At 35.1% G+C, this 18,841-nt stretch overlaps 1 protein-coding gene across 9 annotated transcripts; it reads right to left on the bottom strand.

Moving 5' to 3' along the window:
- Positions 1-10,731: 10,731 nt before the first annotated feature.
- LOC107866939 (sec-independent protein translocase protein TatB) lies at positions 10,732-18,019 on the bottom strand. 9 transcript variants are annotated; one of them, XR_001673066.2, is made up of 4 exons: positions 17,825-18,019; positions 15,705-16,658; positions 14,127-14,236; positions 10,732-11,262 (listed from the first exon to the last, which is right to left on the bottom strand). XR_001673066.2 is itself a non-coding variant. In XM_016712987.2 (3 exons), exons 2-3 carry the CDS (start codon positions 16,477-16,479, stop codon positions 14,211-14,213), a joined length of 801 nt encoding a protein of 266 aa, XP_016568473.2. In that variant the 5' UTR covers positions 16,480-16,658; positions 17,825-18,014; the 3' UTR covers positions 13,829-14,210. The 9 variants fall into 9 exon arrangements, 4 of the variants coding, with proteins under 4 accessions (XP_016568473.2, XP_047267208.1, XP_047267209.1 ...); XR_001673067.2 differs by having other exon boundaries at positions 10,732-11,256; positions 17,825-18,014; XR_007054757.1 differs by having other exon boundaries at positions 15,705-16,641; positions 17,825-18,014.
- Between the last annotated feature and the right edge of the window lie 822 nt (positions 18,020-18,841).

The raw sequence follows: 18,841 nt of genomic DNA, 5'->3' as shown, positions 1-18,841 counted from the left end.
GCATCAGGTAAGGCATTGGAGCTTAGTCTAGATTTAGTTTAGACTAGGATTTATATTTTCGTATTTTTCTATTTTTTTTTTTGGGTTGTATAATTGGACTGGACATTACATTTTGGATTGTTTTGTTTTATTTATTGTTTGATTATTTTGCGTGCTTTTGTGTGGTTTATTCATCGTAGTGTCAATTTAGCCGATACGCTCTGCCAAGCGACCGTGGTCAAACCACGGGATTGAGGGGTGCCTAACACCTTCCCCTCGGTTAACAGAATTCTTAGCCGGAATCTCTGTTCGCAAACCAGTATTAAAGAGTCAAAACCATTTTAAAAAAGGATATCTGTGGGTGACTCGGCACACCCGATTTATGCCGAGTGGCGACTCTGAATTGTGATTGTTAAAAATAATCCTTTTTCGAAATAAATTTTCATCTTTTGTCACTTTAATAATTAAAACCCTTTCGACCCTTAAAACATAGTGTGACAATGAGAAGATTGCAACTTATAATATTTTTTTGTATAATTTTGAAACATCTAAATTTTAAGATTAAAACATTTTCAAAAGCTTTAAAATTTATCAAATTAACTCTCGTGAAACAAAACGTAACAAGTAATAAAAGTGAAGGGAGAGAGTAATGAATATTAGTACTAACTAATAATTCTTGATGCAATTAAGAAAAATTAAAAAGTAATTTCGACATTTTTATATAATGTCATATTCAATCATAATTCTTTGACTTTATTTCATTTTTTTTCTCTTTGTGTTCAATATTGGATTATTGGTTATGTATTTTCTTTTCTCCGATATATATCACTAATTCACTAGTACCCATTTTTTTATTTTTAATGTCGTTATCAAAAAAGAAAAAATGTCGTTATCATAGTAATCGAGCCAAATTAGAGATGAAAAATTAACAAATATCTAGGTAGAGGACAAATATATTTGTCATTTTCCTTCGAAGCTTCTACTTCATAAGGCACTTTTACCTTTTTCAAAAGTAAATATTTGTATCTAATTAATTTTCTTCTTACTCCGATCGATTAAAATTTTTGAAAAAATATTTTTCTAAGAAAGTTTCTTAAAAATATGAAAAACAAAGTTCACGACATTTCATATTGGTTGTGTTCTCTCCATTCTCCAACATATCTCATCTTCATCCCCCACGCCTTATAGCTCTCATCCTTACCACCCCACACCCATACTCTCCACCCTGCCTCCCACAATATTTGTCTAGATTATATATAATTTAGATAAATATCTTTTTACATACTGAATCCAAGAAAACAAATTAGAAACTCACTTAGTTTTCTGAAAATTATTTCTTACACATCGAATAAACCCTATAAAAGGAAAATGCAAGCAATATTTCCCTTATTTATTAAGGATATTATGCTTAGTTTAAATCATAACTTCTACAGTAATATATAGAATGATGTGGTCTTTACGTGAATAATCAAGTCTCTTATAACTCCAATCATTAAAAAAGATTTTGAGTGTTTGACTTCACGCCAAAAAAGAATCAAAATAACATATGCTGAGTCATATATAGATTTTAGATGTCTGCATGCATGTTTCCATTTACACATAATGGCCAACAAGTAGACCTAGAAGAAATTAAACATACACTTCGAAACTTAACTATCACTAAGAAGCTTATGAATATAGACGAATTCAGAATTTTAAGTCAATGAACGTTGAGTATCATTTATCGACTAATTCTATGAGATAACAGATCATGCAAAAGGAGTCGATTCAGGGACAAATTAAATGTACAATTCAAATATCGAATTAAGCATAACACAGTAATTTAAATTTTTGCCTAAATTATATATTGGTCCAAAAGAGTCATTTAATATATACAATTACAAATTATGAATTTAAAATCTCAAATCCCAACAGAGGCAATAACATTATGGAACTTTCGTGGACAGAGTTACCGAGTATTTGTGCATGCGAATCTTAGTAGCTCAGTTGGTTGACTACCCGAACTTTCATCTTATCGTTGAAGATTCATTTCCCACCTTGTAATCCCCTTCTCGATTTCCCTTACCCCCACCCCCAATTTTTTTTTTTATATAAAAAGTATTTGTGCCTGTAAAATCAATTGAAATGCGTCTACGATCACCTGAACACCATAAAAATTATCAAAAATAATTAATAATACCTCAAATATGTATCAAATTTATATATAGACTTCAAATTCTAAATTCAATCACTAAATCAATTTCTTGAATCCTTATAAAGTATGAAACGTGTATTTATTTATTTCCATATATGGATGCTTTCGACTAGTCGCCTTCACTAACCATGATAATTCTTGCAGTACTCTTATGTTTAAGAGAAACATATATGTTGTAAATCTAGGAGTTATTTGACCTTATACAATGTATTAAAAAGACTTATCATAGTCCATGCTAATTGGGGGAGGGGCCACATATTTCTAGGTGTTTGATTCAATATATAATATACTATTTGTTTTATTTTTTGTCATTTAACCTTTCAATATCCTTAACTCTGAATCGGTTAGATTGAAATATTGAGCAAGTGTTCACTATCTAGAAGTTTTCTTAAGAGCTTGACTACTAGAAATAGAAAGAGCATTTCTTGTTGCTTAGTAAAACCAATCTTATTCTATTACATGTCAATAAAAATCGTTCAATAGATTATTTTTGCGATATAAATAATGTTGTTATTATTTAAGACTAAATTGTGCACGAAGTATAGAAAGTATAAATTGTTGGAGAAAATATTGTTAAGTGGACCCCATAGCACGCTGTGATCAAAGGTGACACATAAAATGAGACGGAAAAAGTATTTCTTAAGAGAAATTAGAGTTCGGTATGAATAAGTAAAGATGAACGGATCAGAGGGAATAGTTAAAATGAATGTGAAGGATATAAATTCTTTCTAACAATGTGTGTGACTATGTGACCCCATGGCACAATGTGATCAGCTGAAGGAGGACCTGTTTGCCTCAGCCAAAAGTAGACAGTGGAGAAAAAGAAGTGAAGCTATAATAATCAAATTAATGATATATCATCGTAGGATATGGTGCAGTAGATCATAGATGAGGATGCTTTTCTCTAAACCAGAGGTTCCGATTTCGAATTGTAAGTATAAAATAAAAGATTGTCAGGAGATCCTACCCCCGAATAGACCCTACCCAATACGAATAATTTGAATTAGTCAGACTTTAATACGAGTATCGAACACCGAATGAAAGATCGATAAAAAAAGTTGTGGCTTTCATGGGCATTAACTTAAATTGCCCATGTCCTATTTCTTGCGTGAACGATTTCTCAAATTGTTCCCTCTTACACGACCAGATGTATATATCCCACTATAATTATATTTATTATGCTAAACAAGTCAACAATATCCCTTTTTAATTATTCAGATATTTTTGGCGTGTCAATTTATTATGAAAATTGATACTCCATTTGTTTTTGTCTTTATGTACGAATGCATAGTAATTTTTATTCGAATGTGTCGAAATGGAATAATTTGCCAAATTTTTAGGAAGATTATAATGCAGGGGCAGGTTCAATGTTCTAGAATATAGAAATCCACATTGAAAACCACTTTTCACGGGTTACGTTAAAGTCCCGCTTTAATGCATTAAGAAAAGATTTTCACAAAAAATACAAAATAGTGAAGAATGTGATTACATAAATCCTTCATTTTACATAACCCTTTTAAATAATTACATAAACCCTTGATTTTACTAAAAAGTTTGGATACATCATTGAAGAATGTGATATGTCCGTGTAAAATTAAGTGATTATTCAAAAAAATGTGACATATCCATGTGGAATGTGATATATCCATATAAAATTAAGTGATTTATCCGAAAGAATGTGATGCATTATAGTGTAAAATTATGTGATGTATCCGTGTAAAATTAAGTGATTCTGAAAGAAGGTGATGTGTCCATGTAGACTAAATTAATTTTTTTTTTAGTAATTTTGAAGAAAATAGTTCGAAAGGGAGTGAGATTTATGCAACTTTTACTAAAGTTAAAACAGTAGTAAACAAGAAACCAACTAGGACTAGGAAGAAAAGTAAGTGGATCAAGAAAGTTGGGCAAATCCTCATCACTTACTAGGTTTGATGTTGCCTTTATTCCTTTTGATTTTATCTCTTCACCTACTTTCATGAATCCAATGATAATATGAAGATTTTCGAAACATTCACATGATTTATTTCTTCTTTGTTTTGGGAAAGTGTGTGTGTCAATATAATTCCCAATTGTAAAACTTTGTCCCTTTAATTTTTTCAATTTTAATTTCTATCCCCCTAGATGCTAGTGGATTTATTTGCACTCGCACTACTTTACTGCTCTCTTTAAGCTTCTTTAGGTAGAAAAATAGACACCCACTAGCAGCAAAGTCTACTGAATAGCTGCGAAAAGGCAATCGATATCTTTCATATATAAATATAGTCTAAAGGGAGTCTTAGAGCAGTCGTAAAGTTGTCTTCGTGTTACTTATAAGTCTTGAATTCAAGTCATGGAAGCAATCATGCTTGCATTAGAGTAGACTGTCTACATCACACCCCAACGGGTTCGATTCTTCCCTGAACCTTGCATGAATGCGGCGGGGTGTTTTGCGCACCTGGCTGGCCTTTTTATATATAGTATAATATATTGCAAATGCACAGGCAAACAAACTTGATAAGTTCACACAATTTAAAAGCAAAGCAATGGAAGTAAAGAGATAACTACCATCATCAATGGTTGAACCAATCCGTCGTTTTCACGAAGATAAACATTCATGGCGTAACTAGTTGCCAAAATTGACCAACACACTACATGACATACAATTGTCGTTCTCATTCACGTCTTCCTGCTCACACTTAAAAACTCTACATGACACCCCTGTGATCCGGCCCTTTCACCAAGCTGCCCTTTTCATAGGCATCCTAGTCTAAGAACCTCCAGGATTAAACTTTTATCAAGTCCCCAAATACTAATCAACTGCATGTATTTCAAAAGCATCTTCACATAGCACCATATAATCTAATTAAAGAAACTCCAATAAGTAATTGAGTTGCACATATAAAAAAGCAACTACAAGCAAAGAATTAATTGTTACTGGCATTCAGGTGCACATTAGGTGTAAACATGAGATACCAAAAAACATGGCGTGCTGCAGACACAGAAGAATAGATGGAGGCATCAAAAGCATTGGTCTTCAAAGTGAAGGAGTAGAAATGGAAATAGTACAGATATATAATTCAAGTGTAGGACCATTGCTACGTTCATCAAAACAAATCTTGAAAACGCCCTCACTTGTGGTTAGCCACTTTTGACTATCCACGTTCGTGGGGGTGACAAGGTCCCCATTAACAGTCTACTAGGTGCATGATATAACGAAAAGGGTCCCAAATACCAGGCCACCATTACATGCAAAAAGTCTAATAAAGTTGATCTCTAGTCCAATTACGGAAAATGAGAAGTCAGACCAAATATCTCTTGTCAAAATGTGCAGTAACGATCTTCCAAAGGAGACACAGAAGATTCCTCGTTGGCCATTTTCATGGTACCTACTCTGAGAAGTTGAAATCAGTGGGACAAATTGGTTGGCAATTCGTTAATATCAGCAAGAGCGCATTAAATGCAATTTGGCTGCGATCTAGTCAATTCTCATTGGCATAGCTCAATACAGATATTATTCTTTCAGCAAATACATGCAGTTTATAACCAAGCAGTCGTAAATATGGCTAAACATATAAGATAAAGCTTGCTTAGGTGAACATCAGGGTACACTTCTCTGCATATGGAAAACCATGCACTCAAACTCATATTCACTTCCTGATATTCACTACCAATCTCACTAAGATAAATAAGCACCTTCAAAGATGCCTTAAACATCAAATTAAGGCCCGGCAAATTAATCTACTACCCAATAGAACACTACTGAACTTCTAAGTATTCAAAAACACATTTGAGTTCATTATTACTAGTAACTTTAAAGAAACAATATCCTCAGAAAAGTTTCTGACAAAGCTCTCGGAGCATCATTCCTACAAGCATCATCACTCATTATACAAGTTCATAAGTTGAAGTGAATTTTGCATTGAAAACTGTTGGACAAAATTAACCAGATAAAAAAGGGCAGCCCGGTGCACAAAAGCTCCCGCTATGCATGGGGCCCGGGGAAAGGCCAGAACACAAGGGTCTATTATATGCAGCCTCCTCTTACATTTCTATGAGGGTCTGGTTCAACAGCTTAAACCCGTGACCTCCTGGTACATGGCAGCAACTTTACCAGTTACTCCAAGGCTCCCCTTCAAAATTAACCATATAAACCAAACAACGATGCTTGAACTGTTTCTTTTCTGTCCTCCTTTCTTTCTTTTCCTTTTTCTTTTTAACAAAATGGACCCAACTGCTGCACTATCATGGGTTTCTGCATGTTGATCATATTCAAGAAAAAGACTGCCACTACGTAATTACTTTTAGAGCACCAGACTCCATTTCAACGTTTCAGTCTAATGCTGACCAAATAATTTCAAACCCATGTCTGGGCTATATATAGAAGAATGCCCCCAGCTCGCACCTTTATGGGACAGATAAGGGAACTCTTAACACCACTCACAACATCTTTTAATATGTTGAAGTGTTAAATAGAAGGGCATCAAAGGGTGGGTGAAACCTATATAGAAAGCTGAATGAATAAAACCCGAAGGATGTTACCAAGTAACACGAAGACTATTTATCTCAAAAAATACTTACATAATACTTGTCTCCCGGAGCAGTAACAACACTCCCTTGGCAAACGATAAAACCTAGATATTAAGTTTTTGAATTTTCTACAGCTAACAATTCTATTATCAATGTTTTAGTCTAAGTTGCACGGACTCTTCACTTTCAATGCAGCACCCATGTCAAATTCTCCAAAAATTAACTATATTGGGAGAATTCGACACACACCCTTTGACGTTTTTGAGAAGTCCGAGCAAAATAGGTTTTATCCGACATTCCGGTCACTTCAACTCCCTTAGTGATAGGTTTTCCAAGTTCCCTTTGTCACTTCCCCCACTCCTGCTTTTCTCAATTTATAGATAATGCAATTACTTTCCTTGATCCGGTATCCAATATTTTCACAAAATTTTTGCGAACTCCCCCAGCCGAAACCTACCCACAGCATTGCACAGATTAAACACAATTACCTAGCTTAACATGCAAAACTCTCCTTCCATTTAATGTCTTCTCTCCCACCTGACACAAGAAAAAAGAGGAAAGGAAAGAATAGTAACATCACAAGATGATGCGCAACTCCACAGTTTAACTGAACATAGCATCTTCCCGCCAATTTTCCGCCATAATTATAAACATGACATCCCTGTAGTACAAAATTCAATTTGCTCCGCGAAAATTATCCACATGAAATACATTTTATACTGTACACGCACACGTGCAACACACATATACCACCAAATAAGTAATACCTCAAAAGCAAAACAACAACAGGAGAGCAGATCTTAATCAATGTTTGTTAATGAGTTTCTCCAGACAACATCTGCAGACATTACATGGTAGAACTCACGGGAATTCAAGATCTCTCAACTCAAGCCAAAAAGCGATAGATACCAAAAATTTGTATTATCCAGCCAAATGCACATACATCTATATCAAATTTGAGTTCAAACACTAAATTCAACTCTCCAGACTTGATGTAAAACGAGTTACAAGATATAGAGATTCAAGAGATAATCAAGAAATTAAGAAGAGATAAGTAAGAAAGAAAGAATAATCCCACAATTGAAGTAAATTAGAGATGAACAAATGTTGATTTGTGACTCTCTAATTTGAACAAACAATTACATGATTAATTCAAAGGAGAATGGAATTGAACTCATACGTGAATAATCTTACCAAAAGATATTCAAGAGAGATCCAATGTAGAGACAAAGGGATAAACCCACAAACTCATCAAAGAGTGTTCAATCTAAAAATGTAGTCTAACCTAAAATATGCTCATCATATTCTATTTCTACTTCTAGGGTAAGCTAATATATGAAAAGACATAAATTCCCTTGATTTAATGTGCATTATATTATGACTAAAAAGGACCCTAAAATATCATGTTAATGTTCTATTATGTTGATTCTTGGCTTTCCATACTCTCTTGAAATACTTCACATTTTTTTTGTCAAGTTGAAATCCATCTATGCAATTAGCACTTTCTGAACTTGCATCAAGACTATTTTTAACTAGTGCCATTGTAAAAGAATTTATAAACTAAAAGTGAGATGAAAGAATGACCTTATAAAAATCTAATATTTTTAGGGGGGAGAGTAATCTTGATAAATTCAATACTAGAATCACTGCCTACTTATGTAATGTCTTTACTTCCCATCCCAGCTAAGGTTGAAGATAGACTTGACAAGCTGAGAAGAGATTTTCTGTGGTTGGGAAACAAAGAAGGAAAAGGCCTGCACTTAGTTAAATGGCAGAATGTAAAGTTACACAAGCAGTCTGGTGGCCTTGGTATCAGAAATTTGAGATTACAAAACAAAAGTCTTCTTTCAAAATGATTATGGAGGTTCACTACTGAGACACACGTTTTGTGGAGGGAGGTGATAGTATGTAAATATGGTTTGGAAGGGAATTGGTGCTCCAACTTAGTGAACAACACCTATGGTGTCTCGATGTGGAGAACAACTAGGAATTTATGGCCTGACCTATCCAGAAATATTGCTTACAAGGTGGGATCTGGTACTAAAACCTTGTTTTGGAAGGAGAATTGGATCGGAAATGTGACGTTGATGGAAATGTTTCCAGATCTTTTCTCCTTGAGAACTAACTCAGAAGAGACAGAGGCTAAAGTTCGGTCACAGCAGGGATGGAACATAGCTTTCAGAAGATTCCTTAATGATTGGGAGATTGGAAAAGTTAATGAGCTACTTAAAGTCTTGAATGGATGCACAGAACTATCAGAAGAGGAAGACTCAATCAAATGGAGGCACAATAGAGATGGGATGCTCTCAGTTAATAGATTATACACCAGGGAAGTGAAGGAGCTACAAGGTTGCAGGATAGGGCCCTGGAAGAAGATCTGGAAGACCAAGATACCAACCAAGATAAAGTGTTTCTCTTGGTTGGTGGCCAGGAGGGCTTGTTCTACACATAAGAGATTGAAAAAGAAAGGTCTCCAGATTGTATCTTGGTGTTCTCTATGTAATGAGGTAGAGGAGACTTATAGCCACCTGTTTCTACATTGCAGAGTGCCAACAAGATTGTGGAACCTATTTTTGGGTGTTACACAGATGGATCATGCCAGAACATACATCAGACCTTCTTAGTTGCTGGATCAGAAGAGGAGGGAGCAAAACTCAAAAGAAGTGGTGGAACATAATACCATCATGCATTTGGTGTTCTATTTGGAAGGAAAGAAACAACAGGTGCTTTGAAAACAAGGCTAATCCAATTGATAAAGTCAAATGGTTATGTATGTCTACCTTTTATTTCTGGTGTAAAGTAGAAGGATTAGAAGAAGATTCACAGATTAGAGAATTTATAGGAAACCTGTAATCTATTTTATTTTCTGGTTTTTTGCTGTGAAACAATTTTTTGGAGGTCTCCTGCATTATCCTCAATGCTGATGAATACAACATTACCTTTATCAAAAAAAAAAATCTAGCATTTTAGAGATTGAATCCAAATAGTTAAGTCTTCCAACACATGCTTTAAACTACACTGCTCACTTTATTCACTATACAGAGCTACTAAAGATTTTTGTGGGGATAAGTAAATAGACACGCTTCCTTACAAAAAAGGTGAAAAAGACAGGCTTCAACATGAATTCAGGTTTTTCATTCTACTTAAGAAGTTTACATATTGAAATTTTTCACAAATGAATCAACTAGATAGTTTAACAATCGTACCATGATCCTGGAATTTACAGAAAGATCAAAAGTGTTTTCGTGCGTCGGTTAAGATCGCTGGGATTTTCACTCTAATTAAAGTGATGACAAAACCTTGTAAGAGAACATGCAGATGCAGACATTGCAAAAAGTAAGGCCACTTAAAAGGTAATCTAGACAAATAATTATGTTAGTACCATGAGTAACTGGAAGATACATATCATTTGAAGTAATTTGAACATTCATGTTTGGGTCTTGGTGGATTATGGTGAAGGACTAAAGCAGAAACAGCCAACAACAAGCAGCTTTCCACTTATACACTCCACATATTTTAATCTGTTAAAGTCTAACCCATCAATTTAAAAAGAAAAGGCAAGTAAAATGGCCTCATTGATTCTAAAACGCCATTTCAGTCTCTAAAATATAAAATGCAAGTCACGGAAGCTACTAGTTATTACACTTATTTGTCATATCAATTCAAATCCACCACAAACACGAGATTGATAGAAGGAAGAATTAGGGCATTTCTGTGTACATAATATTAGCTACTCCATGACACATACAAGAGAAGCAAACGGAGCTATGCTCAGGAAAAGCTGAGGTCCACAAACTTGAAGTCACATGTTAAATACTTCACGGAAGCAGGGGTTAGTTGTAGTTGTTTATATATTGTCAAATGCAGGTAGCTTTCTACCTATTATTGATGTGTACTCATCACTTGACTACAAAAAACTGGCATCTTTCCTGTCAAAAAAAGTGTATGATAGTTGGCCATTTATTCCAACCCAGTCAGTGGTAGACAAACTGAGAAGCATGACTATTATACCCATAGGGTAGCTGTTCTCTAGCATCTTAGCAGAAAGGACAGAATAAACTTCAATGTAGAATTGAACAAGATCAATGACATTAAGTAGTGAGCAGCAATCATTTTCTTTGCGATGTAGCAAAAATACAGGTACATCTGTTCAGTATGACGTGGACAACATTAGTGGAAAGAGTACTTGTCAGATAAACGATCATGAGTGCCCGAAATTCTGTCTCTGCATCTCCAAATCCTCTCAACCTGCTATTTGTTGAAACCCGCAGAAAAAAGAAATCTACAGTTTGGCACCTTAATTATAAGCTCGAACATTTCTTTGCATTCACAAATACTGAAAAATCCATCGAATAAGCACACTACCCTAGGCGAAGGCTCCAAAGGAAGCGTCCTCTATCAAGTAAAAACCTCTGCATAAATGTTGATGACACAGCATTCTTATCCTAAGCAATAGACATCACACCCCTCAATGAAAACTACACATTAATAATGTGGATCTCCAAGCCATCGTAAGCTACTCCAAAAATGTTTCATCTCCTCTCTTCCATAGAAAGATATCCTCTCAACAACCTCACCTGTTCCTGGATGGTGAAAGGCACATAGATGAAGTGAATAAGAAAATAGATCTTGGGTCTAACTGAAAACTAATTCACAAGGCGATGATTGTCCGAGACCATATAAGGAGACTACAACCCATTCCTTCAACTGATGTGAAACAATTAACACCCCTTTCATGTCCAAAATCGGCCATCTAGAGCATGAACAAAACAACATAGGGATCAACATTGGGAAACACAACAATAAGGATGGTTGTGGCTTTAGTAACATATACCATGTAATAGAAAGAACCTTGAGCCTAACTCAAGTCCAAAAGCTAGCTTATGAGTTGAGGATTCCCACTCCCAATTACATCATTACAAGGATTTGGAACCTTTTCATATTTGCAAGGAATAGATTCTGGTTCTTGTCATATTCATTATTTCCTTATATTTACATTGTTTAATAGAACTATTTATATACTTCCAAATAATGAAAACCTCATGCTAAACATTAATTATCAACAACACCGGCAACTGACCATTACTTCTTTCCACATAAATGAACTAATTACTGCACTTAAGACTTAGAAATTGTTATTAGCCCACTACTCACTCATTCTGCAATAAAAACTATTGCATCTTAATTCCAAACTATTCAGGGCCGGCTATGGAAGTCATTCACGCCCATTTCGCACCATTTGGACTCGTTTTATTCGTATACTCAATCATTTGTCTAAAAAGACGGAAGTAATTATTTTTAACATGAGAACTCCAATATGTATTGTACTAACATACAATTCTCTAAACAATTTAAGAACTTCTTGCAGACATCAAACTTAATTTAAGTACATCAACTTTTTTTCCGACTAAATGCATCAATATGACAAACCTTAATTCAAACTTATTGGAAACTCTGATTTACAATTTTTCCTTTCATTTTTTTTTTCTGTTCTTTGCTTAGTCTACATGAATTCTTAGAGATTGTGATTTTTTTTGACAGCTTAGCTCGATCTGATTTTAGGTCTAGCTCGTCCTTTTCAGAACCTTCGATCATCATAGTGAATGTAACGGCTACGGACTAATACATTTGGAGGTTCACGAGCACATACGAACCATCTCAATGACCTTTTCTTGTTTTAACCTCCATGTATGTACCTGTACCTTTTGTGAAATATAATTAATTATAAACTTATCTAATTGTGTATGACTAAACATCCATCTTTACATGTAGATTTCTACAAGACGCATTGTTAGGAAATGAAGGGTCGTAGAGACCCAACACTCACTTTTAAAATATTATTTCTATTCTCACTACTGTTTTATAGAACTTGTCTTGTACTTTGAACACCACTCCTACAGTACTTGTCTTGTCCATTTTAGGTATCTAGTCCTATGCCTAACATCATTTATCATACAATTCCCTTGAATCATGAAAACAAGTTAAAAACAAATACATATGTATAGATATTACTAGAGAAAATGAGTAAAATGAACTAGTGAAATCTAAGGGAGGAGAGGGAGAGAATAAATAGTGGGAATTTACGACAAGTTTATTGCAACAATTGGAAATCGTAAAAATCGAACATATTATTAGTTATTAAACTACTAACAACAAGTTTCCATTTTTTTTGTTTGACAAGATCCCAACTCAAAACTTAATGACAACTCCAAGGATTACAGAAATGCGCCAAGCAAAAATATATCTTAGCATTTTCATGATTCAATTATGCAACTACAATCGTCCTTGGTGCCAAAGATACCCTCTATCTTTAAAACAAGTATACCCTACCATTTTTTCCTCCAGGAAAAGACCAGATAGCTAGGGCGCGAGAGTATTCCGTTCATGCACTATACATCAGAAGATATTTCTGAATTCTTATCCATTATACAACCAATTAGCTATTTATACGAATCACTCAAAATGGCCACAACACAAGCACATAGGTCAGATGCATAGGAATGGATATATAGTCACATTACCATCATGAGAAATTAACCCTATACAAATATTCAGAACTACCCGAGATTGAAATCAACATAATACGATTATGATTGCTATAAACCACCTAAGTTTATTGGACTTTTTAAAATCAAAGGAAAACACACAAGCTTAAGCCCCATTTTCTTTCTTTTCAAATAAACATAAACTGTGCAAACCCTGAAAAGTTTAAGTAACATCAGTACAAGCATAGACAGCATGTTCAATGAATTACATGGCTAATATTGTGGAGCAAGCTTCAATATAACAAAGAGCAACAACGGCACGGGTAGCCCACTAGGTCATTTATCTGTCATTTACTTGATTTTTCCCGAGTCATTCTATAATGAGCTGATATGAAGTGGATTTTTCACTAAACTAGGTAGATCTTACAGACGCAAGCTTAATCACAGTAAAAGACATCAAGGGCAAGACAAAGAAGTAATTACATCCTCCAAATTCCAGAAAAAATCCATTAGGATGTTGCCGACCCTCTTCGGTTTCCCCCTTCCCTCAGTTAGGAGGGGAAGGTGTGATCCTTATAAAAAAGATCCTATATTCCAGTTTCAGTAATTGTGTAAAGGATGCACAAGAAGATGAGAAAGATTATATTGAACAAATAGACAGAGATGGATAACTTTTAATGGTATTAACAACTTACACCAAATCTGGGGAAATGTGTAGGAGATACAGCTGCAAAGCAAAAAATTAGAAGACAAAGTAAAACAAGCAAAATCGGTTAAGTTAGCAGATTCCAGTAAGTATCTCATCTGCATAACTCTACGCAATTTCATGATTGTCAATCAACAACAACATTATATCACCGCAACTATCGATAAACATTCATGAATGGGAATTCTCACAAAACCTATTACTCTATGTTGAACAACTAATATACGTTAAAACGGAGATACAATTGATTCGGCACCTTTATCCGCTGCAGATTTCTTACACTCCGGCTTCAGCTAAAATGTTCTCTTGGTTTGTTCCTCTTTTGTTGCAGATGCAGAGCTCATTCACCACCTCTTTCAAAAACTGCTGCAAACAAGTAAAATAATCAAGTATACAACATCTGGGATGGGGTAGTTGAAAATGCAACTGCATAGCTGAAGAAGGACATGCAACATCTTCCAAATCATTTATTTCTTCTCGTCTTCTTTTCTTCTGTTTTTCTTTTTTTTTTGGGGGGTTAATAGCCTGGAGAGAGTCAAACTAGACATTCGGGGCCGGTGAAGGACTAGTTAATAGATATAAGCAAATATTAAGCAAAACTATGTAATTGGAATTGATTTTTTAAGAGCTATACCATGCATCTCAGACTTTCCCTTAAGACAAAATAACAGGGTTTGACCTATAGAACCATAGAGCATGTGAGTTGTGACTAACGTTACCTAATACATAAACTAATATAGTTCATTCGAAGAGAACTAGCTCTTTTTTTGTTATAACCAAAAGTATGCCTCCAACACTTCGTATTGACTTCTAATTCGTTTATTTACATCTTCTCTCATGCTAACTGGTGCAAGCAAAACCTTAGATTTCTTTAAAGCACCCATCATATAAATGGCAACCCACTATGCACGAGGTTCGGGGAAGAGTGGACCACATTGTCTATGCTTTATGAAATTGTGATTTTCAGATAAAAGATGTAGTTTCTAAAGTTCCAGATAATTCAGTAGTGCGTTAGTAACATTATTGGTACCATATTTTTCTTGAGTCCTGTTGAAACCTGGACTCTGGACTAATATTGCTACTAGATAGTAAAAAAAATGTATCATTAAATCTACTGTTCAACATCGCTACTGGATCATTTTAGCAGGAACTCACAAGTCAAGACTAATATATCACACTCTCTTTCTGGCACCAAAACAAAAAAGGAATAATCTGATGATGGAATAGACATTGTTATTACATAACATAACGCGGGTTGATCAGTCTTCTTGCACTAACTAATTCAAAGTGAATTCGGCTGTGTTTCAAAGAGCTTAAACATGAGACCTCCAATTCACCATGGTCCCTCGTAGTTCTTTTTTCTTCTGGCCCTTTAATATGAGCTTGTATGACACATGGTCACAAACTTGGAAAATGACATCATGTTGAATCAGATGCATTATATGACGAGAAAAAGGCCTAGGAATACAGTCGTAGACATAAGTACTTAAGCTTTCAAGCAATCCCAAGTAAACAAAAATGCAAGCTGATTCCAGAACTGAAAAGATAGAACTTCATACTAGTCAATAAAGCTATGAAAGTTCAAAATCATACAGTTAAACGTGTTAAGAACCTCTGAAAGAAAACATATATAGGATCACCGAACAAAAGTACAAACCTACCAAACTAAGCTATTCTATGCAAATCTATGCTTTTTAGATGCAATTTAATTCACATTTCCTAAACACGGGGAAGCCTAACATATAGGCTTCAGAAGAACCATAATCTAAGTAAACCTCTAAAGTGTTGTGTCTTTAAAAAAATAAAGAATTGGCCGTAAAGTTGGAAAATAAACCTCTTCGTTCACTTCTTAAGTGGTTTTGTGGCTGAGAGAAAAATTCTTTGACATTCTTTGCCACATCTGCCTCCAATATTGCTTCTAAGACAATGTCAGAGCCTTTTGCTCCATCTTTACGTTCTGGCAACAATCCTGCTCTTTCAGCAGAGACAGGACGTATAATAATACTGTCAGATTCATCAGTCAGTTCACTCAGACCTTCTCCATCTACAGACACGGGTTTCAAAGGAGCCATTTCTGCCAATCTCGCATAAGCAGCTGCTTGGCTGTGCATATCAGAAAAAGCTGAGTTCCTCAAATTATGCTCCTTAGTTGTGGCAGTTACTGTTTTGTTCTCTTTATCAGATTTTTGAAGTCTATTTTCAACTATTGTAATCTCTTCATCAGATATTTTAGGTTCATTTTCAACGATTGTGCTCTCTTCATCAGATTTTTGAGGTCCATTTGCAGTCATACTAGCCCCAGCTGTAGCGTTGATGTTGTCTACTAGCCTTGATGTCAATGGACCAGGATTCATAAAAGAGATAGTTCGAATTTCATGACGTATGGCTTCTAATTGAGCCATGGTATCTTGCAGTTCCTTATGCACCTGGTGAGCTTGGGACTGCTGCATGACACTTTCGAACTGGCCACGGGCCAATTGAACATAACCAATGGCATGCCCAGCAAATCTGCCTGCTGTTCTTGCTATGATTGGCAGATCGTTAGGTCCAATAAGAGCAGCAGTAGCGCCAAGCAACAGAAATAGCTCTCCATATGAAACTCCCAGCATCTCTTTTTTAACTTTGGTTCTCTCTTATGTTTAAAGACCACCCCAAAGGAAGATTGTTCCCAAGGACTCTTTAACGGAAATTTGCTCGAGAAGTTGTCTTTGAGTCTTGCTGGTGGGTCGTTAGCCATGCTAGACACATGCTGTTACTCTTCTGCCATCATTCTGTACAAAAGTCCTACCTATTTATGACGGAGAAGGTTTCAGACAAAACAAACAAAAAATAGTACTTATCAAGACGCAAAACGAAAAACGAACTAGTGAATCATTTAGAAAATACATCGAATCACATTCAATGACTAAAGTTTAGGAACACAAACAAGAAGCATAACTAAGTTTGTTCCCAAATCAATTACTTAAGACCAACTAGAACTCTTCTTGTGTGTGGAAAGAACTTTACTCTTAGAAATGATACACTAGTTCAATGATCAACAACAAACAAAACTAGAAAGCGTTAGGAAAAGTTCAACAACGTGAGCATTTGCCGTGCATCTGCAGAAACCACCTAATTTTCTATGGCTAATCACTGCACGATTTATCCCTCTCGAATCCTTTCAAGGATGCTCCATCATAGACTTCAATACTCTACCAATATCAATACCAAAACCAGCTGCTAGAAAATTGAAGACTGGAATTCCAGTGGCATATAATAGTCCAGAATGGAGGAATCGCCTAATTATAAGCAGAAAGATACCATTTTGAAACCAAAACAACAGAGATTACTCATTCTATCCATTGGTTCACGTACATAAACTTATCAAAATGAAACATTAATAACTAGAACTTGTCCAAAATCTCTTTTTCCTTACACGAACTGCCCGAGTTAAGAGCAACCAAAAACACCATCAAACCTTTGTATTATACTTTAACATATCGGTATACGCCAAGATCCTTACTTTGAGCTGTCTCAAAGAACATCCACATTGTGGACAAAGTCTTTGTACATATACAAAAATTTCACCAATAACAAATACTAAGGGGTAAAACTCATATAAATACCCATAAATATCCTTGAAAGAAAGGAATGTTGCTCAATAAGCCACATTATAATGAACTTCTTTTGGAACCATAAGAATTAATAAGATAAAATAGTGATGAAGATTTAGGAATTAGGATAACATATTGTTGGTTAAGCTTCTTTACGAGTTACAAATAATACACAATAATTTCAATTTCTCTGCATTATATGCTTGTAAGTATTAAATATATTCATTCAGCAAAATAATTCAAAAAGAGAACTACGATGAACAAAATTTATATATTTATTAAAAAAAAAAAAAAAACTCAAATTCAGATAAATTTGCATATATTCATAATAGAGGCTCAGGGAAAAAATGAAAGTAATTACTTCTTCAGCTATTGCTTCTGCTTCTTCTCTGTTTTCGACGGGGCAATGAGCAATTTTCTTCAATTGTTAAAAACGGAAAGCGGGTCTAACGGAGTCGGATTCGGGTCGAGTTTTGGACTGTGGAGCCCATGATGTGGTGGTCCCCAAAGGCCCAAACTATGCTTTAAGTGGCTTTTCGGGACTCTCACCAGGATAGGCCTACCAGCTGAACCAGTATTGGGCCAGCCTCCTAAATACTCGGAAAAATAACATAAACATACACATTAACTTACCGTATTTACACAAATCTCCATCCTTACAAAGTAATTACAAAAACTTTAACTAATTGTGTATCTTCGTTGGATGTACCAGGATATAATTATGTATCTCGATAGACCCAAAATTGAGATTTTTAGTGATTACGCAAAATATTAAAAAATTCTGCAATTAAGCTTCAAACTATCCAAATTTATGTTATTTGCGCTAAAAATTGACACCCGCAAATTCAAAATTTCGATCACATGCATGGCATAAAATTGTACGTTTTGTCCTTCAAGTAGATTGGTTGACCAAGCACTTATGTCGGTAATGAGGTATAAGTTCGTTAGAAATTGAAGTCATGGTCGAGAATAACTTATAACTATTATGATACAAACATATATACGCACCAAAAATAAGCTACAAGGTAGCTATGTGCTCATTGACATAACCTCTTTTCGTGCAATATAGACATAGCCTCGACTATGGGTGTCAAACGGGCCGGGCCGGGCCAACCCGGAACCGGTCCTTCTATTTTAACCGGGTTGAGGGCCGATTTTGGCGCTAGATGGGCCGGTCCAAACAGTTAAAAAATTAAAACCCACCCTAATCCGGCCCACTCAACCCAACCCGGTCAAATCCACCAAAACCCGATTAAAAAATCGGTCAAACCCCATCAAAAATATAAAAAAAAAAAAAAAAACTTTCTTTCAATAGACATTACATATACCCACCTATATACATTATAAATACGTTAAATAATATATATACACTATATAT

The sequence above is a fragment of the Capsicum annuum genome, chromosome 4, assembly GCF_002878395.1.
Source record: "Capsicum annuum cultivar UCD-10X-F1 chromosome 4, UCD10Xv1.1, whole genome shotgun sequence".
Lineage (NCBI taxonomy): Eukaryota > Viridiplantae > Streptophyta > Magnoliopsida > Solanales > Solanaceae > Capsicum > Capsicum annuum.
The sequence above is the reverse complement of the archived record's forward strand: the minus strand, read 5'-3'. Positions and strand labels throughout refer to the sequence as shown.

Coding starts and splice junctions, on each gene's coding strand:
- LOC107866939 (XM_016712987.2), bottom strand. CDS start 16,479: ATGCTGGGAGTTTCATATGGAGAGCTATTTCTGTTGCTTGGCGCTACT. Junction 14,237..15,704: donor CTTAAGAAGTGAACGAAGAG/GTTTATTTTCCA, acceptor ACTTGTTTGCAG/CAGTTTTTGAAAGAGGTGGT.